General features: G+C 38.1%; 1 protein-coding gene across 2 annotated transcripts in view; it reads right to left on the bottom strand.

Moving 5' to 3' along the window:
* Positions 1-25,622, bottom strand: part of SNX24 (sorting nexin 24) — a 156,721-nt gene that overhangs the window by 33,965 nt on the left and 97,134 nt on the right. For both annotated transcript variants that reach the window (XM_055302550.1, XM_055302549.1), the window contains one exon: positions 24,130-24,234. In XM_055302550.1, coding sequence (XP_055158525.1) covers positions 24,130-24,234 — 105 coding nt within the window. The remainder of the gene's footprint in view (positions 1-24,129; positions 24,235-25,622) is intronic.

A 25,622-nucleotide genomic window follows, 5' to 3' on the forward strand; every position in this document is an offset into this window, starting at 1 on the left:
ACTCAAAAGAAAGCAAAACAAAACAAAAAACTGGAATTTTTCTCCCTGTTTGCACCAGATCTCTTCAGCTGAATTGTGAATTTCAGCGTAGCACGGGGATAAGAGAAAAATTAAGATAAATTAGACAGCTTTCCAGAAAGTCTAAAAAAGCAGTTTAAGAGAAAGAAAAGCAGTGTCCTGTGAAATAAGAATTGCCCCCAGAAGGTGGCTTTGTTTTTGCCATGTTTTCAGATTTTCTGTCTTTGGTACCATAAAAATGATAAGTCACTCATCAATCAAAGACTCTAAGTTTTCCAGGTACCTACTGCAACAGTTTAAAAAACTCGGCTTTTTCCTACTTACTCTGATCTACCGAACCCATCATCACACTTCACACATACCTCTCTGATCACTGGAATGCGTGCTATCCAATAAACATAGCGTCTCCTATTTTTTACAACATGTATACTCCAGCACACTGTAGAAAATCTAAATGAAATATGAGGAAGACAGGTAATGCTGTTTAGCATGTAGAAGGAAAATAAATATTAAAAGTCTTAATAGGATATCTTCAGCACGAAGAAAAAAACAAAGATCCCACCAAATTTCTATCAGTAGGTGTCTATAGTCATTCCACATCAAAGACTATTTTATAAATACTTCCCTTTACAAAATGTTTAGGTGAGGCTAAAATTTCTTCCAAAGTTTTCCGTTACAAAACAAGCTAAGTGACATATGGCATTGATTGTGGGAAGTAATATTCCTTGTCATAATCCTCGTTTCATACAATAGAACTCTCTATTTCTAGCTATTATTTTAAAATCATCATTCTAGAACTGTATCTAATACATCCACTCATTTTTAAAAACACCACATATATGGAACAATTTGAATATTTAAGTCAGATAACGGTGATGCAATTAATAACAACAGCACGACTATAGAAGTGTAGTAGCTTTGAGTCAATGACCCAACCAGCGGCAAGGGTATAATTTAAAGGCAGAAATTTCCAGTGCATGCACCGTTAGCCACAGTGAACCTGTTACTGCTCTAAAGGGAATTGTTTGCTTCTTATTAGATTTTCTACAGCACAGCCATAAGTGATAAATGTACTGCTGTACTCACTGTCAAGTTAATCAATGCTGCCAAAGTTTTGTTGACCTAACAGTAATCCATAAAGTGAGCAGCATTTTCTCCATGCCTATGACATCTCAGTCCACAGAAGGGCTACGAATCCAAAAGTAGCAGCACATGATAAAGACTTGGGGTGAGGGAGACTGGAGCCAGAGAGGGCCAATAGGACGGACTGGGTGATTTTCAAAATTAGCAGGTGTTATGGGTCCCCTGTCCTGAGAAAGCAGCACACACAAAAAATTCAATTTGAATATTTAAAATCCTAATAAATGAACAACTTTCCCAATGAAAGATGATTTTTTTTTCAACAGCACCCCCCAGTGCCACTTGCCCCTACCCCCCACTGGACCTTAAAGCAACATGAGTAAACAAATAATAAAAACACCTCAAAATCTTCAAGAATCTCAAATCAAAATAGCCATTTCTACTGCATGGGCTCTGCCTGTCTACAGTTCAATGCACGGATCAAATCCAGGGCAGGGCACTGGTAATAAGAATGGTAATGTGGACGAGAAAAAAGGGCCCCAAATTTTGCTTCACTGAAAATCAGAGCATGTGAAAGACATGTCCATTAGAAATGAGGAAAGAAACAACAGGAGAGGCAAAGCTGCCCTGCAAACAAACCGGTGCCATGCTTTCACAAGCAATTATAGACATATGAAATATGAATTGCAATTGATTTTTCTTCCTGGGGTCACTATGCTCCGTGTCTTACGCACTCTAGGCATTTATTTGGGCAGCAAACTGACAAGTTTTGTAGAATGACCTGAGCAGTGTAATCTTTGCTCCGTCACGAGTACTTCATTGTGGCTTCTCATCCTTGACACTTGTCCCTCCCAAAAACTTGCTGGCAAGGGATTCCTTGATAAAGACGTGGAACAATGCAATTACTGCTGTGAAGGCCTGGCAGAAGCTGACCAGGGGATGCCTAGCAACCTTTTCTGTGCCAATGAAAAATAAATAGCATCAATCTGGAAGAGTGACTGTCATCCTTCCACTTCTATAGCAAATTTTCTTATTCAGCTAGTGGCAATATGGTGGGATACTAAGCTCTGTGATCTGTCTTGCCAGTAAGAATAGCAGCAATGGAAAGTTGTGGTTATACAAATAAATAAATAGCACTGTTTCTTAGACTTAACTAAGGCTTTTAAAAACTTCAACCGTAAAAAGATAAGATCTTCCATTTGTCTGTTTTCTCTAACTCCCCCCGATGACACTTCACACATACCTCTCTTCACACAGACTTCCCTGTTTTTTGGTCTTCACAGGGCTCTAAATTGTGAATGTTATTCATCATGAGACAAAGCAATAAAAATATTTCCATCTCTAGAAAACCCTCCTTATTTCTCCTGGTATCAGTCTGTAAGTCTCAGACAGCTTTCCAATGTATGGGTGTTCCAATAGGTTTTTAACTGATTGCGACCTTATTGTGTAATTTTTATAACTATACTGCAATGAAATAAATACCTTACATACAACATAGCCCAATTATGCAAGAATAACTGTAGGATCAATCCATAGAGAGGGAACTGCCAAATTGCTTTTCCAAAAGGTTGCCACAATGGGCAGTTGCCTTAAAGGTATATGGGAATGTTTATTCCTTACCAACGCTGAGCACAAATGCTGTTTTAATTTCTGCAGTTCCATTAGTGTCTCATTTTAATTTGTTGCTGTCTGATTAAGAATGAAGTATCTTTTTCTCTCGTTTTCTGAGCATTCACAATTTTTTAAATGAATGAATTCTGTTTTTCTATCGGATTGTTTTCCTCTTAGTGATTTGTAAAAGCTCTTTGCATAGCACAGAAATTAAACTTTTGTCTTATGTACTGTGCTTATTTTTTCAGTCTTTTTGTCTTAAGATTTGAACTTGTGGTGACTTCTTTGCTGCATACAATTTAAAATTTCCACGCAGCCCAACTGTAAATGTTGCACATACCTAATAATGCACACATACCACTATCAACTCAGAGAATATAATGCAATGAAATATTGCAATGATGAAAGTGGGCACTACTTTTATTTCAATCTAAGATGATGTTCCAAACTATCAGAGAGGGACAAAAAATAACAAAAGAAAGGGATAGAAGAATATCAGGTATCTTAAAACAAACTATCCCTCTGGCAGGCTTGGACAGAAGTCAGAGAGGACTCAGCTAAAGCTGGAAGATGCTGAGGGGAGCCCAGTTGAGTGGCAGACAGGCCTAGAAATCTGGCAGGGAAAAAGGAAGACCAGGACCCTAGAAGATGTTAACAGAAGGCAAGATATGCTGGCATAGTGGTCAACTAAGGTGCCTGAGGGCTTCAGAATATCACATCTGGGTATGGAGAATTGAGATAGGTCCCATACAAAAGGGGATACTGCCAATGAGCCTTTTGGGATGCTCTGATAAACAGACATGAGAAAGAGATGTGCCAGGTACAGGGTATGAAAAACACAAGAGCCAAGACAAGGGGGGCAGCTAATAAGCCATAAGAAACAGGTAGAATAAGGCTGGAATTCTGGACACCTGGGCTAGGAACAGACAGTTTGGTACCTGACCAGGAGCCATGAAACAATTTTTTTTTGGCAGGTGGGTATCACAGTCAGAGATGAAGTTGGGTAGGAGGTAAACTCAAGTAGCCCAAGCTGATGAGGAAACTACCATGATGATCCTGGAGGAGGGAATAGAGCAGTAAACAATGACAATGGCTTGGAAATGATGACCAAGGAAAGTACTTCTCTGACTAATCTGGAATAACCTGCAGGACACAGTTATGGGACTATAATTAGTGAAAAGAATGATTTTATAAAGGCACCTATGCATGGCCCGGAAGGGCCCAGATTTTTCCAAAACAGTATGAGAGGGGCTCTGTGGAGAAAGTCTCCACCAAGGGAGTGACAAGGCATTGATGAGTAATATTGTAAATAAGCCTCAGGAGCATCCTGGAGCTGATGGTGCTGACTTCAGTTGTGTATCTGAAATACGAAAAAGGTCTCAGAAGGGCAGGAGGCATCTAGGGTTCTCCTATTGTGAATGGTCTGAAACAGTCACAGAGTCAGACGATCAGAGTTCCAACAAATATCCTTTGTTCAGCTGCTGTTGCCCTACCTTTCTGCCCAGATGGATGAGGGAGAAAAATCAATTTATTTATGTATCTGTACATGAAAGGCTCTCTGGGGCAAGAGACAATGACAAGCCATCTCAAATCACTATGGGGGTCAGGGAATACAGAAGACAGAATAAAAGCCATAATTTCCACTCAATAAGCAAACATCCTCAGTGGAAAAAGTAAAATTAAAAATAAGATAAGACATTGCCCATTCTGTAAGTGAGGATAAAGAAAAAGTAGAGAAGGCAAAGCCAGGCAATGCTTTTAAAAGTATTAGACATTCTTTATAGACTTTAAGTGTATTGCCAGAACCAGAACAGACCCTGGACTCAGGGATGTGGAGGTGAGGCTCTTGGTCTAGCCTGAGAACAACCTACTACTTATAGTCCAACAGCAAAATGGGAGTTGGCCAAATTCTGAATTGGAAAGGCCTTTAAAAATTTTTTTTTGGGGGGAAACAGAGCACTTTGCAATAAATTACAAGCAAGTTCTACAGGAAGAATATATGTATATATATTTTTTGAAAGTCTGAAACACACTGTGATAATGTTATTTTACTTACTTAAAACATCTTGGCATGAATGGAACAGAGCGTTCTGCTGAAGAGGGAGCAGTAAATCCCAAACATTTTTCATCATATGCCTCTCAGATGAAAAAGAGTTCAGCCTTCACCCTAAAATATATGTGTTTACTTAATTATACACCATTAAAAACTATCATTGCTTTAATTAGGTGCTATGTAGAACACCTGGGAAGTTCAGTTGGTTAAGCATCTGATTCTTGATCTCAGGGTCCTGAGTTCAAGCCCCACACTAGGCTCCAAACTGGGCATGGAGCTTACTTCAAATAAATAAAGAAATAAATAAATTATCTGCTATGTGAAATATACCTGAAAGGAAAATTTAAAGTAATATAAAGATGGAGAAAGATTGAAAACAAATTTTATTTTATTGTGATTATCAATGATAGAAAGAATGTTTGTTTTTATTTAAAACAAATAATGGTATTTTAGAGCATGAGAGTAATGTGATCAGTATGCTCTGTGAAGGTGGCACACAGGTAGATCCAATAGCTGCACTTACTAAGTCATAATACTAATTTTTCCAAATCCATCCTCCAAAAACACAAAGACATTTTAATGAGGTTTGGCCACGAAATTCCCTTCTTTTGTGATGTCACACAGTTGTTCCTAGAGAGCAAGTGGAAAATGTGGCATTTAGAAAAATTTGGATCCAAGACCCCCTGAAACTCTTCTTGTGAAAGGTTTCTGAACAGGCTAGAAAATTCTGTTTCCAAGTTTTAAGAGAAGTAGAGAGAATTTTAGGTTACATATATTAATCCTGGCAACCAAATCTCATCATGATAGAAACTCTGTCAAACATCCATTTTCAAGATGTTCTCTCCCAGTGTTGTGTTCTTTCAAAAGCCACTTACTTTCCCGCTTGGGGTTCCCAGGGCCCTCAGTGGAAGGCTGGCAGGAGTCGGGGTGGTGCCGGCACCAATGCTGCCTCCTTTCTGTTGCTCAACATACATTTGGGCAAGCAATTTCTGGTTTTGTCTTCAGTCTGCAATTCCTTTGAAAGGCATCCTTTTAAGCGACTTGCACCTTCTGTGAGATTTCGCTGGAAGCAGGTAATGCAACCTATCCAGTTTAGTTGAAAGTAGGTAATACAACCTCATCAGGTACCTCAGAGTGCAAGAGGCTATCATGAACACACAAGCAAGGGCATCAGAGTGAGGCCCCTGGTTGTGGACTCCAAGTTGTCTGACACCTGGACTCATGAAAGGGCCAGAAGCAGTCTGAACAGTGATATTAATAAAGCCTGTTTGGGACACCTGGATGGCTCAGTGGTTGAGCATCTGCCTTTGGCTCAGGGCATGATCCCGGGGTTCTGTGATCAAGTCCTGCATTGGGTTCCCTGCAGGGAGTCTGCTTCTCCCTCTGCCTGTGTCTGTCTCCCTCTCGGTGTCTTCCATGATAAATAAATAAAATCTTAAAAATAAATAAAGCCTGCTTCACTTCTTTGTCATATAAAAAATTAATATAATTGCAAGTTTCATGACTGCTTTCTACATTCTCATAGGAGTGACTGCACACACTTGGCCTTTGGACACTTGCTGGTGAGGGGGCTGCACGCACTGACCCTTAGGGATGAGATTCCTACGCAGGCACTCTTCACATTGTCTCCCCTGACCAACAGCCTCTTAAAAAGGTTCATAGTGATTTACCGGATTTCCTTGCTACTATTTTGTCTACTGAGGAAAACAGAAGTGCTTTACATACAGGCTTTGCGCATATGGTCATATTCAAAATGGTCCATATTTAGGCAAACTGACTTCAAATACCAGATGATGCTGTTGAACTAGGATGATGGTGAGGACAATGAAGGAATAAATGCAAAGCACCATGTAGAGCATATGGCCCAGGGCAGGTTCTTCCAAAGTGTTTATTTTATGAATCAATGAGTAAGTGAGTAAACAGATAAAAGATCTCCATGAGAACTTCCTAGTGACAACATCCTGCATCATCCTGAAGATGGTGCTTTGTGTATACTAGTTCAGGTGGTCCTCTTTAACAACTCTATGAGCTAGAGGTATGCTTTTTTTAGCCCTTTTACAGAAAAGGTGACCAGTGCCCAGAGTGGTTAGGTTAAAACCCTAGCTGAGACAGCAGTGAGTGGAGGTTCAGGACTCTGAATCCACATCCCCCTGATGCCAGGCCATGCTCTCCCATTTCAGCCCTCTCCTGTTGGCCATATGCCCCAATCTGCACTGGTCTTTAAATGCAAGGATCAACTATAGTCGGAGGGCTGAATGTGGCCTGCTGCATGGTTTTGTAAATAAAGTTTTATTAGAACAGAGGCCCTCTCCTTTGTTAAGCACCATTTATTAACATCTTAAGGCAGCTTTTGCAGTACAATGACAAAGTTGGGTAGTCGTGACAAAGACTGTATGGCCCGGATTACTTAAAATATTTACCAGCTGGTCTTTTAGAGAAAAATTATGCTGACTCCTGCCTAGCACAGACACTCTGGTGTTTACAACTCTATTTCTTCCTCAGAGGGACAATATACATTTCTCTTTTAATGCATTTACCAAATTCAAGGATCAATTCTGATTTGGAAGATATTGAAAGTCTTTCTTCTTGTACCTTAAAATTTGGGAAAACAGATGGTTTTCAATACTAAAAATAAGAACCAATTTGATTATATTTCATCAATTTCCGTTTTTTGATTGGCAAGAAGGTATGACACTGTTATTATACCAAAATTGCTAAAAACCATTACTAACGTTGGTTCACGTTACCTATTTTAAGGAATCTGGAACTAATTGCTCTCAATTAATCTCCATTCTTTGATCGCTTATTTATCAGATTGGGAAAGATAGATTTAATAGTGCTTGCTTGAAACAGGTTCCTTAATTGGAAACATCACAGCATTTAGTTCACTTTGTCCTCCAGCAATTAAGAACAATTTGGAAAAGTGTTGTTGATTTTTTTTTTTTACACTATTGTCTCCCTCATTAGTTTTCTAAAGATCCAGACAAAACAAATGACAATTCTAGCTAGCACTATTGGTCCAAATGAAAGCCCAACAGCCAGATTACTTACTATGAGAAATGTGAGCCATCCTCATCTATTTCGTCTGCGTCTAACATTTATTTCCCTGTACGCTTGGCTCTTGTGCAGGTAAGTGGCAATACCTCTTAGAAAAGGCATCATTTTGCACCCACCTTTACACAATTATCTTTTCTCCAAATAAGCCAAATCAACAAAAGAAATTATTTTTCTTGATTAAGCACCCACATTTCTCTTGGGAGGGACCAAAACAAACAATTAATCTTTCCTTATTTGTTCTCAAGAAGTCCCTGCCTCCTTCCACGCAGGCTATCCAGGTACCTGTGGCAGCCAGTCGGCAGCAATTAGACCTGAGCAGAAAATGAATGGACTCCGGGCCTGAGGGCCTAATCTGCTGAGAGTCTGTGTGAGAGGGCAAGGTTAGACCAGGAACATTCCCTTGTTGTCGGAACGCTGTTCAAAATTACTACCTGACTTCAGCATAATTAACCAGGCTTGGGAATTTATATGAACTAAGTAATTGGAAAGAATTAGCAAGAGATATGGACATTAATCTTTACCAGTTACACAGTGTTTAATGAAATTAAGGGTCCCGTGCTCATTCTCGCCCTGCTTTAGTTTGCACGCTTTCTACTTCGCCTATACAACAAGGAAAATATGCCACACGAAGATGCACAAATACAAACAACAATGACAACCATAACAAAACCCAAACACTCTAGGTTGAAAATAAAAGACAATCCAAAAACTTAAGAGCAGGCTTAAGTTGTAATGCATCCATAGGATAGGATATTATGGAGCCTTTACTGCAATAGTTTTTTTAAAAGAACCTTCATCTGTTAGAGATATATACTGAAATATTTACAGATAAAAGACATCTGTGAGTTCTTTCAAAATAATATGGGAATATAGAAAGGTGGGGTATGTTTGGGAATATAGGTAGGATAGTCCCTGAGTTGGTAATTCTTGAAGATGGATGATGGGTATCTGGGATTTTATGTTATTATTCTATTTTTTATATGTTGAAAATCCCCATGCCAAAAAAGTTAAGGTGCTTTTAAAAACCTCGTCTTAGGAGAATTCTTAATCCACGGTGGTAACTGTCAGTGATACGGTTTTATGTTCTTTATTTTTTCCCGTACAGATTTGGGATATGCTTTTAAATTAAAAGAGTAGTTTATAAAGCATTAGAGATGATACAGTAAATATACTAAAATACATGATTAAAAATATGCACAGAAAAAAGACAAAGGAAGCACATCATGATTTTGAGATGTTTAAATCAGAGTTTCTCAGCCCGTGCCACTATTAACACTCTGAAGCAAATGACTATTTGTTCAGGGCTATCCTGTGTACTGTAAGATTTTTAACATCCTCAAAATGTGACAACCGAAAATGTCTGTACATATCATCTGATGTCCTTTGGGAAGAAAAACTGCCCCTGGTTCAGGTAAGTTTGAATGTAAAGAAAAATCAGTATGTGGGTATATTTGCATCCATATACATGAAATGACATCAGTGACTACTTGTTTCTGGAAGGGACTTTGAGCTGGCTTTCCAGAAATGCATCCAAGTCTGTATATAACACTCCACATCTCACCTGCCCACTTTCTAGAAACAGCATGCTGCCATGAGTCCGCCAACAAGCACAGGCAGCTTTATAGGAGGATTTAGCCCAAAACATTCATCTTATCAATCCAGGACTCTGTTAGGGCACTAAACCTAACTTAATGACTATTGAGAAGTTTTGTTCTTTTTTTTTCCTTATATCAGTATAGACTGACAAACTAGCTGGTCAATATTTATATTTCATAGTCTTAAAATTTCCAAAGTTTTAAATTTTAAGCCTGATCAAATCGTTGGGGCCCCAATGCAATGGAGTACATATTTCCAATCCATTCCCTTCTTCCACACAGATTCCTCTCAATGAAACCATGGATGTTTTTGAGGTTCCAAGAGCTTCTCAAATTATCATTACTGACCTTACCTCCACTGACCTATATTACCTCTGAAGGCTCATTATCTATAGCTCTGTAGGCCAGGCTCTTCTGCAATCTCACCTATCCAAAGGAAGCAAGAATGCATTATTTGAATGTTAAAAGTACTGGTTTAGTTTATTTCATCAAAAGGAAAGGGTACTGCTTTCTTTAAAGAATTAGTATATACGACTAGTTTCAGAAATTTAAAAAATTGCTCCGTACTAAAAATTATTTTAAACACAGTCTGTCATTTTGAGATCATGGGAAGAAAGCAAATCACAGAGAAAAATAAAATACATTCGATAATAAGTAGCACAATTCTCTGTAATTAAAAGACAAATCTATAAAATATATGAGATGAAATACCACATACTGTGCCAAGTATAGTTTACATAGTGTTTTCAGCTTAGCACATAAAAGTCTTAAAGAACTATATTGTAAAATCTAAGAATCATCTATAGGTCACAGTTGACAAAAATGAAATTTAGGAAACAGAGACTCGTGAAGTTTTTTCCTCTTCATGTTTTGTCAATTATTTCGCCAGTTATGACGACAAACCTGTCTGCCAAGTTCTGGATAAGTGGTTAGAGTTTTCCTGTGTGAACAATGAACCACAGAAACAGGGTTCCAGGATTTCTCAGCAGGCACAACACAAACATGTATGCGCTAGAGAATCTGAAAACACTTGCTAGCAATGATGGATTTAAGTTATTAACAGATCAAAAAGAGATGGATGGTGGTTTGCTTTTCTTAATCTACATCATCATCTAGATCTATTTAAAGATATGTGGCGCACTAACAAACTTGGTTAAGGTTTCGATAAAATCAGTAAAAATAATCTGCCCCCGTTACATCGAGTCTGTATCGATCAATAAAATCACTTGTACAAGGAAAGTACTGTTAAGGACTGACAATCCCAGCCATTAATATTATTTAACACACCGTTCACAATCTCTAACGAGAACAAAGAACAGTTTGTCTCATGTTATAAGCAGGACCTTCATAGATACTGTTACTTCTATAGGCTTTTACAGTGATTTTGTGAAGTTAAAACTGTATGTACATCTCTCATGAGTGCACCCTCCACCCCCAATACATAAGAATTTGTTCTTTACTTTGGTTGCATTTTAAGGAAGTCCTTTGTAAGCAAAACTGCTTTTATGCCACTTCTTAATTTGTGAATGAAACTCAAGATTCTCAGGACCTACACTGTAGGGTGTAGGGTGGCCATGGGGACAGCATAGGGCTTCTTGGCTGCGCTCTTGACTTTACGCAGCTCCATCAATGACATTACCCTGTCAGGGATGGATGAAAAGACAGATTTTCAATTACTCCTCAGTCAGAGTTGTATGGCTATGGAGAGATACACGGATATGACTTAAAAGCACTCAAGTAGAAAGTGGACAATAAGAAAAGATGAGAATATTTTACAGAAGAAATTTTTCACCTTTGTAAAATATCTATGATTGTATAAATGAGAATAATGATGAGAAAACTCCTTTACAAAGTAAAACTGACTTAATGATAATGCTAAGATCTTAAACAGAAACCTGATCTACATCCATCTCACCTTTCCAGCTCTGACCACTCACAAGCTCAACAGTTTATGATATGTAGTGTTTTGCAGTTTTGCTGAGATAAAGCAAGAGGGAGCCCCTCTCTGGTAAGTGAACTTTGAAAACATTAGACCTGAATCTCAGTTCAGTTTCATTTACTGTGTTGATCTCAGCTCAATTGTGCCTATCTTACAATTCTCATGGACTGATTAAAACAAAACAAAACAAAACAAGACAAAACAAAACAAAACAAACAAAACTCTGGTGGTCTGCACAGTACATGGAGAAAAATTTCCCCAAAAGAACATTCACTGCCAGTACGCATCAAAGATGTGAATCAAAAGTGAAATTATGTATATGAAAAAGGATGTTAGGCCATAAAATAGGCATTGTATGTAATTTAAAAGATACCCAACATATAAGTGGTTTGTAGTCATTAAAAAGTTAAGTCCATGAATGAAAAGTACAGCATAGGGAATATAATCAATAACACTGCAATAACGCTGTACGGTGACAGATGGCGAATGCACTACTGTGGTGAGTCCTGCGTAAGTACAGAACTATTGACTATGTTGTATGCCTAAAACCAATATAACCTTGTATGTCTACATACAAAAGAAAGGAAGTGGAGTGCCTGGCTGGCTCAATTGGTTAAGCGTCTAACTCTTGGTTTCCGCTCAGGTCATGATCCCAGGGTCCTGGATTAAGCTGGCTTCGCACTTAGCCTGGAGTAGCCTTGGGATTCTCTCCCTCTCCCTCTACCCCCTCCCCCTACTCATGCACACATGCTCTCTAAAATAAATAAATAAATAAATAAATAAATAAATAAATAAATAAATAAATAAATCTTACCAAAAAAAAAAAAAAAAAAGAAGACAAAGTAAGTCTACAAAACACTCTAGGTGGAAGTAAGAAAATGTGTTTTACAAAATGCTTTAAGAGTGTTTTAACTAGTACAGAAACTGGTTATTAGATGAAAGAGGATATTTCTGAGAAAACCCCATGGTGGTACCAGACACATAATGGCCATGTGATTCTGGAGGTAACTGGGATCTTGTTCGAGTATTTTCATGTAGCAACAGGTGGTGAGGCAGCACAGCAGCTGTTCACCCAACAATTCCCAAAATAAAACACCATTTCAACATTTCACCAGGAGCTTCTTACTGCAAAATGGGGAATGGGGACCTAATGGCCACAAAATCTTTGGAGAATAAAGAAGCTCGTGGAAAAGAAAGATAACAGGCTTGAAAATATGCCTGGTGGGATCAGGAAGGCAGCATACTTTGGAAGAAATGTTCTCTAAAGCACACTAGGCTGAAGAAATGTCAAAGGCAGATAAAAAAATATTATTCAATAAACCCCAAGACATTAAACCTACATATACTGACTATGTAATTAAAAAAGAAAAAGAAAAACATGTTGAGGTTGTGATGCAACCTTTTTGGGAACTTCCTTGCAGGAATGTTGAAGGTCTATTTTACAGCTCATGGGTATGAGTGGTGACAGGTGGCATTTCATAAAAGTGTATGCTCCAGTACGAACCTCAGATGAAATGCACTGCATCTGCAACCAATCACTGGCTGCCACAGGTGGACTGTCCCAGAGATTCCTACAGAATTTGTATTCCCATCCCTAAATGAATAGGATATGAAATCCATTTTGACTTGGGAAGCAAAAATTGTCAAAAATAAAATTATAGTCAGTAAAATAATTAAACTTGTTTTCCAAATTTCTCTATGTTTGAAGAATAGATTATAGGAAATTATGTGTCTCATTTTATTGAAAAAGTCTGCAGTATAAATCCTGATAATAATATCTGGCTAACCATGAAGAGTAATTTAGTACTTGAACACTCCATCATGCCGTATTTTCTTGGAAAGGAATACTTAGGATCCTAAAAATGTTATATATATGTATAAACACATACACACACAAACACAATATGTAGTTTTAAATATATTTTATATTAACTATATACAAATATACATTATTTTTTAAATCTGCATATTATAAAGTATATATTATATATAATTACATAGTATATAAATGTTTAAAAATGCATCACTGAGATGATAATAAAGTATGGAATCAGGATCATCTTTAAATTGAATATAAATAGAAATCCTGATAGACAAGCAAGCACCAAAGCTGGTTCTGTCCCATGGATGAGTTGTGAACACCATACCTTTGAACACCCCCTCTGGGGACGGCATGAACAGAAGAAATGAAGATAAAATCTAAGATTTGCTCGGGGTAGATAGGCATGGGAAACCCAAAAAGTGAAGTCCAAATAAAGCAGCTGAAGGACACATACTCAGAGGAAGGGGGAAAAAAAAAACCCTTCACAGGTTTGTAACCTAAACTAACACCTTTTGTGTAATTCAAAAAATTTTCAAGCTAAGAAGTCCCAGTTGACAGTGTTCCTAGGTGATCAGAAAAAGCAAACAAAAATTCTCTCTTGTGCAAACTTAATTCAATCCTGGACTTAAAAAAAAATCCCTAAGGATAAAGGTAAAAGGAAAGTGATTACCAGCTAAAAATAAAAACAAACAAATAACACACACATATACACCCAAGATGAAACAAAGCACCATGGGCAAGAATCAGCAGAAACAACTTGGACCATGAAGATGTTAGTTATCATAATTATCAGACCGTGAATTTAAAAACAGAATAAAAAAGGGGAAAGAGGCAACATTCAAAGATATGATGCCTGAGCATTTTCCAGAAATGCTGAAAGGTTCCAACATGCAGATTCAGAGAACGTGCACATGCACACACACACACACACACACACACAGGCAAAATACTAAAAAATACATATTTTTAAAAATCTACACCTACATATAGAATAACTATAGTAACTCTAATAATAAAGTTCTACAGCAAAATATAAGAACACCAAAGATGAAAAACAGAAGAACATCAAAGATGAAAAGAAGACCCTAAAAGAATTAGAAAAAAATGACAGATCACATTTAAAAGGCAGAAAACTAAGCATTTCTATTTATTTTTTCTTTATATGTTTAAGTAGGCTCCACACACAGTGTAGAGCCCAACATAGGGCTTGAACCCATGATCAAAACTTGAGCTGAGATCAAGAGTGACACCTAACTGAATGAGGCACCCAGGCATCCCTAAGCATATCTATTTGTAAGAAATGGTGTTTTATGACTTTTATTCTGCCTTCCAAAAACAAAGAAAAGATTCATATATATTTAAAGAAGACATGATTCCAATCTAATTCCTCCAGTGTTAGGATTACCATATGCATCCACTGGATTTTTCCTAATACACATGTGGAATCTAAGTGATCTTATTTTTCCAATACTTTGCAACACTTTGTTCCTTTATAATCCTAAGTATCATTTCATCATCACTCATCAATTATTCCCAACTATGCTAAGAAATAAGAAAACTGAATAATGATAAGAGTGGAGTGTCTGGAAGGATAATGAAAAAAATAATAATCATTGCAATATGTTTTAGCTTTCTTACTGCATTGCCCAAAGTACTCATCATTTTTCAATGTCTTCCAATATTTGAAGTTACTTGTAAAGTTCTCACTGAACACAGTTAAATATTCAGAAATTTTCATTTTCTACCCAAAATAGTAAAGAAAAAGTAATCAATGGAGCAAAGTGTTTCACAATTATTATAAGATTCAGACGACAAGAAAGATAGACAGGAATACTCTAGACCACCACAGTCCATAGGAAGTATAATGTAAGCCACATATACACTTTATAATAATTTTAAATGTATATTTAACATTTAAATTTTCTGGTAGCCCCATGAAAAAAGTAAAAAGAAACAAGTAAATATATTTTGTTTAACCCGATACACAAAAAATAGTACTTAAAAAATAAAAACTATTGAGAGGGATCCCTGGGTGGCGCAGCGGTTTGGCGCCTGCCTTTGGCCCAGGGCGCGATCCTGGAGACCCGGGATCGAATCCCACATCGGGCTCCCGGTGCATGGAGCCTGCTTCTCCCTCTGCCTGTGTCTCTGCCTCTCTCTCTCTCTGTGACTATCGTAAATAAATAAATAAAAAACCTTAAAAAAAAAAAACTATTGAGATATTTTACATTCTTTCTTGTACTAAGTTTTTGAAATCTGTGTACATTTTGTAGAACATCGTGATTGAGACTAGCCACATTTCAAATGTTCAAATGTTTATTAGCCACATATGACTAGTGGCTTCCATAATATATAGCAAAATTAGTAGTATAGGTAAAATCAGATCATGAGACTTCAGATGCTATCATAGATGAATTTTCTCACACTTAGGGATCAATGATGAAAAAGGAAATACAGTATTCTCTTGGAGCTATTCATTCAATCGGAAGAATTTCATCATACAGTATTTTGCATCAAGGACTCAGACCATTTCATCTTGCTAAAAGAATGTTGAACAGCATTTTTTCACTTTTTATGATGTTTGTGTACCAAGATTTATTTAACAAATTCTTTACTTTACCAGACAAAAGCATATACAAAGGTGGCAGCAGTGTAAACTTTTTAAAAAAGATTTTATTTACTTATTCATGAGAGACAGAGAGAGGCAGAGACATAGGCAGAGGGAGAAGCAGGCTCCCTATGGGAAGCCCGATGCAGAACTCGATCCCAGGACCCTGGGATCATGACCCGAGCCAAAGGCAGACGCTCAACCACTGAGCCACTCGGGCGTCCCATTATAGAAGTTTTTTAAAAACCCATTCTAGTTCTGAGTATAAATTTAAAAAGGAAAACATGTTGTAATAATGCAGGAAAAGTCACTTTTCTTAACAAATCTATTAACCATTAAGGTTTCCAAAGATTTGGACTGCATCATGCATGTCAAAGAAAAAGAACCAGAAACAATGATAAGCAAAAACCTATCATATATATGTGTATATATAATATGATGTATATATGCGTGCGCGCGCGTGTGTGTGTATATATATATATATATATATATGTATATATATATATTTATTTATTTCCTGGCTCCTGGAAAATATATATGATATATTTAAAATCTGGATTTTACAATGTTTACAAGATGATTTAGGTTTTCAGGTTTATGCAAAACAGTTCATGACCAGTTCATCAGTAAAGCATGCTGTTCAAAGGATGTTGCCCATTTGAAAAAATAGAAAAATAAAGACTAAGACTTTGAGTTTGCTATACTGAAATTCTAATTAAAATTCTAGTGAAGTTGTCTTTCACTTTTCTCCTTACTTGAATTTCTATAAATTATTCATGAAAAAAAAAATCTTAAAATTACAAAAACACTAAAAATGGCCCACTGGACAAATGGTAAATGATGGTTACCATTTTTCCCAGGAAACTGAGAGTTAGTATGTTTAAAAAGATAAAACAGACCCCGAACTAACATCCAGGCAGATGAGGGGGAAAAAGCAAAGTGAATTTCTTTTTTTTTTTTTTTAAGATTTTATCTATTTATTCACGACAGAGAGAGAGAGAGAGAGAGAGAGAGAGAGAGACAGGCAAAGACACAGGCAGAGGGAGAAGCAGGCTCATTCAGGGAGCCCAATGCAGGACTCGATCCCGGGTTTCCAGAATCACACCCCGGGCTGAAGGCAGCATTAAACCACTGGGCCGCTGGGGCTGCCCAGCAAAGAGAATTTCTAAAACAAAAAAAGCATAATATTAAAACTGAAAAGTCAAAGGATAGACTTCTAGTTTAATTAGATGGAATAAATAGACTTTTCCCTCTCCCTCCTGCTAAATACAACTAAAACTGGACATTATATTAGATATTATATCTAAGGCTGAGGGAAGGAATGAAACCTGCCAGCACCTAAGGAATGATACAGTGGTGAGTTTTATCTTTCCTGGGTTTTCATTTTACCTCATGTATCTTGATTGGAACAGAAAAAGCCAGGAGCCAGAAAATACCAGGAGAGGCAGACAAATCAAGCCCCAATCAAAGCTTGTTTCCTCTAGCAAAGATACCATAAAAGAGACAGCCTAGCAAGATAGAAAACTTTCAGGCACTGACATTCTATTCAACCAAAACACCACAGAAGAAATTGTTGGTCCACTTCTACTCAAGCCAGCAAAAGCCTCTAGTGGAAAGCCTAGATTTCTACCCTCATGAGGCTGCGGAGAGGCACTCAATGCCACAGTAGTGTCAGAGATGGCCAAGTAGGGAGCAAAGACTCTTGTCTCCCTCAAGCCATTCAAGGGTCAGTGGAGACCATGTGGGGAATTGGAACTCCCATCCTCTTAGCAATAACGAAGAAAACCTTTCCCACACTAGAGGTCAACAAAGGCCAAGTGGGGAAGCTGATCATCTACCTTCACCCGGCAGAAATGAGGTAGAGTCCTTGCACCCCACCTTGCCTAGACTGAGCAGTGTCAGAGAAGGCCAGCTAAGAAAGGAGTCTTAATGAGATCCAGAGTTCCTAACATAATACAAAAATGTCCAGGAATCAACCACAACCATTCATCATATCAAAACCAGGAAGATCTCAAACTGAATGAAAAAGACAATCAATAGACACCAACACTGAGAAGACAAAGATGTTAGAATATTCTAATAGTGACTGTAAGGCAGCCATGGTAACAATGTTTCAATGAAACAGAAGAAACAGTGCAAAGACTCAACAAAGAAATATAAAACTTCACAAAGACTCAACAAAGAAACAATACAAAGACTCAACAAAGAAATAAATGCTATAAAGAAGAATCAGTGGGAATTAAAAAAAATTTTTTTAAAGATTTTATTTATTCATTCATGAGAGACACACAGAGAGAGGCAGAAACATAGGCAGAGGGAGAAGCAGGCTTCCCATGGGGAGCCCGATGTGGGACTTGATCCCAGGACCTGGGGATCACACCCTGAGCCGAAAGCTGAAGCTCAACCACTGAGCCACTCAGGTGTCCCCAGTGGGAATTTTAGAACTAAAAAATACAGTAACCAAAATAAAAAGCCAGTGGATAGGTTCAATATCAGAATGGAAGAACAGTGGAAAAAGTCAGCAAATGGAAAGAAAGAACAATAGAAATGAGCTTATCTGACCAATGGAGGGAAAACAAGTCTGAAGTAAAACAATGGAGAAGGCCCAGATCTGTGCGGGACTAGAGCAAAAAACCCCATATATTCCTATTATCATGGTCCTGGAAGGAGAAGACAAAGAAGGGAACTCCAAACAAGAAAAACCCAATGCAATACACACTGAGACACATCATAATTAAGCTTCTGAAAACTAATGACAAAGACAAAATCTTGAAAACAGACATCTTAAAACAGCATCTTACATATAGAAGAAAAACAATAATATGACAGTGGATTTTTTTTTTTTTTTATCAGAAGCCATAAAAGCTAAAAGGAAGCTGTCAACCTAGAATCCTCTATGTAGGGTGATCAGACTTGAAACATCCTAAGGTCTTTGTCATGTTCAGGAGGAGACTAGAGAAAACAGGTAACTAGGGAAAAAAAAAAGATATAAACTAACACAGGAGGGAAAAAGGCAAGAGAAAAAGGGGGAAAAATCTGCCACCAATTGAAAGCAGGCAAGAAAAGTAAAACCTCAGAAAAAGAGACCAGGGAAAGCAAGGATGGTGGCCCTAAGCCCAATCATATGTGCAATCATAGGAATGTAAGTGGTAAATTTGAACACACCTTTCATCTTATAGATCAAAAAGCAAAGTCTGATTGAACAGCACCCTTAACAAAGTTCATCTCCTATATAGCTCTCTGCACTCAAGAATTAGCGAGTACATGTTTTCAAGCACACATCGTCAATTTTAATAAATGGTTCATGTATACTGGAAGAGTTAAGAAAAAATAAAACTCAGGTCCACCGCAGACTACTGGCCCAACGGAACATTATACTATGTTGCATAATTTTTAAAACTAATGAAGGGCAGGCTAGCCAGGTAATAGGATCTTCTGTAGACAGCATCCTGCAGGTATTGCACAGTAAATCCCACACCAGCTGTGCAACTGTCTGTGCAATTATCTTCTTCAGTGATTTTTAAGGTATTATGTTTTAGCTTATTCTTAATCATGATTTCTATGAGTCACTTTAGTCTAGCTCCCAACAATTCCTGTATATACTTTTAAAGAATGTATTAATTTATTTATTTGAGAGAGAGAAAGAGAGAGTGCACGCATGTATGTGTATGGGGAAGAGCAGAGGGAGACGGAGAAGCAGGCTCCCCACTGAGCAGAGAGCCCGATGTGGGGTTCCATCCCAGGACCCTGGGATCAGGACCTGAGCCGAAGTCTGACGCTTAAATGACGGAGCTACGCAGTCATCCCTCCTGGTATATTTAACTGTTGTTACCTCCTTATAAATAAGATGAAGACATAATCCTCTGTTGTGGGTCAGAAAGTGACATAAGATGTGGGTCCTTTCCTCAGAAACGTAAATCTCACAGCATAGCAACAGATGCAACAAGTGATATATGAAAAATTCCCGAGAAAAATTGCCATCTAAAAACCAAGCCTGCTGCTCTGCCTACTTAGGCGCGCTCTCTCTATCAATAACAAACAAACAAACAAACAAATAAATAAAACCCTTTTATAAAAATAAAAACCAAGCCAGCTTGCAACATGACGCTACTACCGAAGAAGAGAGAGGGACCTGCCCATTGAACCAGCCTCAGATAAGGAAACAGAGCCACAACTGAACCTCAACCTGGCCCACCATTTGTTCTTCTTTTCTGGAAGAGTACAGATCTTCATCTCGGACACACTGAAATTCTGCCAGTGTGTCTATGTCTTGGAGGGCTTCTATCATTCTTCTTGTTCTGCCCTCGAAGCACCTTGTCCATGTAAAGGCTCACCGCCTCCAGCTTGGGGAAATGGCCAACTACTTTTCCTTTGATTATTCTCTCCCCTACTGGTATATTTCCCCTCATCTTTCTTTCTAGGACTCCAGGATGTTAGACCTGGATAGATCCTCAGTGTGTCTCGTCTTTTGTTGGGGAGATTTTTTCTGTCCTTTATGAACAATTTTCCAAGTGAAGAACAGCTACTGAATGATTCAGCTGGAGGACACAATAAATACTAACAAGTCCTGTGTGTCCCGACTGCTCCTCTTAGTTTCCTAGTGTTATCTTTTGGCTGTAAAGCCTTTGGGCAGCTCTCTGGATTTATTAAAACCAATTATGGGGGTGTATTTTGTGTTCTGAGTTCTCTCTTTCCTGACAAGTCAGTGTTTCAGTTCATCTGGTCTTTTTGTTCCTCAAAGGCCTGGCAATCCTTGGTTATCAGGTCTCACTGAAGAAAGCGTTACTGAGGGACCGCCGGGGGGGGGGGAGGTCCTCTGAAGGTCTGTCAGACCTCCTTCCAAGTGGAAGGACAATGTGAGCAGAGCATGTGATCTGGCCAGCTCTTCTCTGGGCTAAGGTGGTGGGGAAGGGAATCGAACTCGGGGCCCTATATCTACAAGAGAAGCCTTAGCTCTCTTCATTCTATTTAATATTTTGGCCTATTATTTTGTCTTTTTTAAGATTTATTTATTTGAGAGAGAGAGAGAGAGAGAGAGAGAATATAAGCAGGGCTAGAGGGGCAGAGGGAGCAAGAGAGAATTCTTAAGCAGACTCCATGCTGAGCACGGAGCCCAACGATGCACTCAGTCCAAGGACCCCGAGATCATGACCTGAGCTTAAATCAAGAGTCAGTTGCTTAACCCACTGAGTCACCTAGGCACCCTTGTTTTATTGTGCCCTGAAGAAAAAGGTCTTGCAAATTTTTTTGCCCATCATAAACATCAAGCTGCCTGTATTCTATAGAGAACAAGTGGCCAAGACACCTGCCCCATGTGCTTGCTCTGAATGGGCCCACTTGTTTGCATTTTTACCTGGTGGCTCTAAGCCTAGACTTTCTCCAGCAAAGCCGTGGGCAGGCTTATTCCTGCCTCTACTGCAGGCTCTCAGAGCTGCTGCTTTCTGCTCTCTGCTACAGCAATTCATATGCTTCTAGAACATTCCATTTTCCAGAAAGTTGTTAAACATTTTTCTTCCTCTGATGATCCCCTCTTTCCCCTGCCCATCTACTACTTAACTATGAAGGTTCACTCCTTGTTAAGTTTTTGCACTCTTATTTCAGAGGGGTCTCAGGAAAGACAGGAAGTCATCTCAAAGTAAAATGTCTTCTATAAACCATGTCTGAGGGTCAAATCAGTATGGGACACCCCAGGTAATATATTTCTTAAGATCTGGGTTTCTCTGCAGATGACTTAACATGGAAAACAGATGCATACTGACAGTTTTCATAGGATTCTATATATTCAAGGTATAGATTTTAAAAATAACCAATCAAAATAAAAACAAAACAAAAATCAAAAATCACCAATCTATCAACCTATCAAGGGAGTTAGGGGTAGATAGTTAATTAAATTATGGCAGCTTATGATTAGAAGGCCTTTTCTTTTATGATTATTAATATATCCTTAAGTAAAACTATGTTAAGGCTAAGAAATTAGAAACATCTATAATGCAGAATGAAAAGGGACTTAGAAACTAAAATTTCAGTTCATGTCTTTAATCAACTCTAGGGAGTGAGGCAAGTTGCATAACCACACTAGACCTCAGTTTCTTCACCACTAAAACAGAAGAGTGACCTTAGGAATTCTGTTCTACTCACCCATGGTCCCGAAAGTACTAGTGGGACAAGAGGAGGAAGTGTTTTCTACGGCCCTCTCAAGTGCTAATCTGCCTGTTCTAAGAGTAGAAACCGAGGCCAGAAGTATAATTATGGATATAATGAAGGGCAGGAGGTAGGCTGTCTTCTAGAAAGGCAGAAAGAAATCATTTTAATGGCACTGTGAGCTTGAAATGTTATGACTGTGGGTATGAAAACTTTTTCAGATTTGTGGGCCAGAACAGGGCCATCCTGTCCAATGCCATGCCAAGACTCTTAAAGAAACTTAAACACCAAAAGTTATCAAAAAATGATGTGACCCAGGGTTTTCAGTTCACTTAGGACCAGTAAAGCATTCCCACTCATCTCTTCAACTTCTACCTAGCTCCCACTGCCCACAAACACAATCAGCCAGAGGAGGGAGAAGAGAGAGAGCTCCCATGACCTCCGTAGGGACCATAGTGACTAGAAAATGAATATTAAATGCAGAAGAAGAAGCAAGCCGTCCCAATCCCTCACCACATCTTTCAAGCTCTGTTTCTGAGAATAGAAAATTCTAAGCTTAATTTGAGAGTCACTGTAAACTTCTCTTGGGGCCAGATGATTTTATCTGGATAGTTATATCCAAAGTACAAACAACTTAAAATGTTTACATTAAGTAGTAATGGAAGTCATGTGTCAAATACAGTGGGAGGAAAAAGAGGAAAGCATGCTTCACAAGGAAAGCCTGAAGATATACAGTATCTGTGGAAAATGTGGCCTATAAGAATGCATTGTTTACCTATTCCATTTAATTATAGAGAACATGAATTTTTACCCTTCACATCCGATGTCTAAAGTCTCATTTTTTTGGTTTGGTTTTGCTTGGCAGTGCTGCTAGCAGCTTTGGAAGTCTCACAGCTCCATATATAGAGCCTCAAGGGACACAGCCACACACGTTCCTGTCATTTGTGGAACCCATTTCCTTTCATCTCTGACTTCCAGGGTGAGGCAGTGAAGGATCTGTCCACCACGCCCAAACGCAGATGAACAAAAACAGTAAAGAGAGCCCTTGTTAGATGCTTGCAGAGCCTCTAGCGTGTTGGCTTTTCTCAGTGAACACTGTCAAGCCAGGAAAACTAAACAAGGCCATGGAGAGACTGTTGGCATCTTTCTACTGGGAGAGGGTCATCTAAATTTATCACCAAGTATAAACCTGTGGGGACAGCTTCTCTTCAACTTCTAACCAACAGTGATACAGGCAAACCACCCAGAAAAAGTTGGTCACACAAACAGTATGCTGGCTTCCCAGAGCCTCCAGCTACCTGCCTATACAGAATCTACCATAGGGTGAAAGCTTAAAGAGGTTACAAGATATTAATAATGGAAAGCACAGTAAGAGCTGCTGTTTCTGTGATGTAGCACATCTTAGATAGATAGATCATCATGATAAATCCATAACCCTTGGGTGAAGTCCAGCTCTTCTCTTCCTTTACTCTCAGCTATGTTCACTTGGGTCATTCCCATGCATCTGCCTCTCAAATGCTTAGCATCCTGGCTGAGCAACTGGCCTGAGCCGTGCCAGCATCTGCCCTGCGTGGTGCACTCTGGATTAACAACTACATGGATATTTATCTGAAGCTTCTAGCCCTTTGTATTTTAAAACTAAGAGAAGTTGACACTGTTCCATCCTTTCCTTTGCTTTTCCTTTTTACTTAGGACAAGTGCTAAGTAAAGAGTGCTTACGCATTCTTTTAAAAAACATATTCTAATTTGCAAAGAAGTCGGCACTTCATCAGAGGCAATTTTTAGACACTTGTTCTCAACTTGATTTCACAGATGGACGAGTCAAGCCCAATGAAAATTCAGATTCTCTATGTCCTCAACAACCAAAACCCAACGGCTGAATTAAGCAACAAATCTTGAGAGAGAAAACAAAAAACAAAAACTAAGTAATTTGTAGAGCTCAATTAAAAAATGGACAGACCCACTTTACATCAGTTTCTACCTGTACATGAAATTTTCACTTCCTCAATCTACATTATTACTGATTAAAGCTAAAAGGACCAACTAACAACATATTTATAATTTTGAACATTCTTTATTTTAATCTAGAATGTTTGATTGCTTAATCTATTTTGCATCTCATCTATTAGCTTTGAGAAAAAATATTAAGACAGTAAGTTTATTTAAGCTACATTATATTAAACTGAGGATCTAAATATATCTTACCTGTAAATATGTTTCCAAACCTTGTCGCCGTTGTTCCAAGACTTTTGGGACCCAGTTCCTAACATGTTTAGAAGGGATTTCTGGAGTTTTTATAGATTTCTTCAGCTATAAAGACAGAAACAGAAAAAAATACAGGAAAAGTCTCAATTATAAAGACATAATTTAAGGGGGAAAGACAATAAAAGAAAATGAACTACTACTATCTCTAATAAAAAAGACAGAGGAAAATATAATTATATCTAAATTTTATTAAAAAATTCTTTACTTAGGGGTGCATACGTGGTGGCTCAGTCAGTTAAGTGTCTGACTCATGATTTCAGCTCAAATCATGATTTCAGGGCCCTGGGATCAAGCCCTATGTCAGGCTCCCTGCCCAGCACAGAATCAGATTCTTTCTCTCTCCCCTCCCCTTGCTGTATCCCTCCCCTTACTCGAGCTTTCTCTCTCTTTCTCTAAATAAATAAATAAATAAATAAATAAATAATAAATAATAATAAATAAATAAATAAAATTTTTTAAAAACCCTATTTACTTAGCTGTCCTAAATGTTTGGATTTTAGAAGAAGAGTTTTGTGTTTCTGGTAGTTATTATTGTTGTATATTATCTAGTATTTCAGACTGGAATTATTTTTTCCTGAAAAATTAGAAATTCAGTAAGTGCAAAAAAAAAAAGTTCAGTAAATGCATTGTATAGAGGCTAAGCAGTTTATAATTTCCAAAATCAATTAATATAAAGAAATTTTGTTCAGAAGTATTTTTCTGACAAAAAGCCTTTCTATGTATTATTTCACAGAAAAAGTCAAAATAAAATGCAATGTTTATAACCATCCCACTGGAAATGCCATAGAACTAGACCACACCATTTGGAAAGTTTCTCAAGTCTGTAATAGAATAAACTTTAGATTTTTATAACAAACACTGATTGTTCCATTGCTCCTAAGAATTAGGTCCAAATTCTATTCAAGAAAAATCATCATGGTCCTCAGCTCAGCCTTTCTGGGCAGCAGTTTGAAGGAACCACATAAAAAAGAACAATTCTATTGGAACTTGAGTTAGAGCTGTCTGTGGTAAGCATATCCTATGACATCGCGCCTTAACCTGTGAATGTTACTTTACATGGCAAACTACTTTGCAGAGGTGACTAAATTAGGGGTCTTAAATATAGAGTGATTTTAAGGAGGATTACCAGCTTGGCTGAGTGTAATAATAAGATTCCTTATAAGAGGCAAGCAGGAGGGTCGGAGTCAGAGAGAGTTTAGAAGATGCCACATGGGTGGCTTCGACAATAGAGGAAGGATTGAGATGAGAGCCCAGGTGATCTCTAGAAGCTGGGAAGGAAAGGGAATAAATATTCCCCTCTAGCCTTCTGATGCCTTGATTTACCCCAGTGAAACTCATTTTGGACTTCTGATCTCAAGAAGGATAAAAAGAAATCAATCCGTTTTGTTTTAAGCCACTAAATTTGCACTAATAGGTTACAGCAGCAATGTGAA

Source organism: Nyctereutes procyonoides, unplaced genomic scaffold (genome assembly GCF_905146905.1).
Source record: "Nyctereutes procyonoides isolate TBG_1078 unplaced genomic scaffold, NYPRO_anot_genome, whole genome shotgun sequence".
NCBI lineage: Eukaryota > Metazoa > Chordata > Mammalia > Carnivora > Canidae > Nyctereutes > Nyctereutes procyonoides.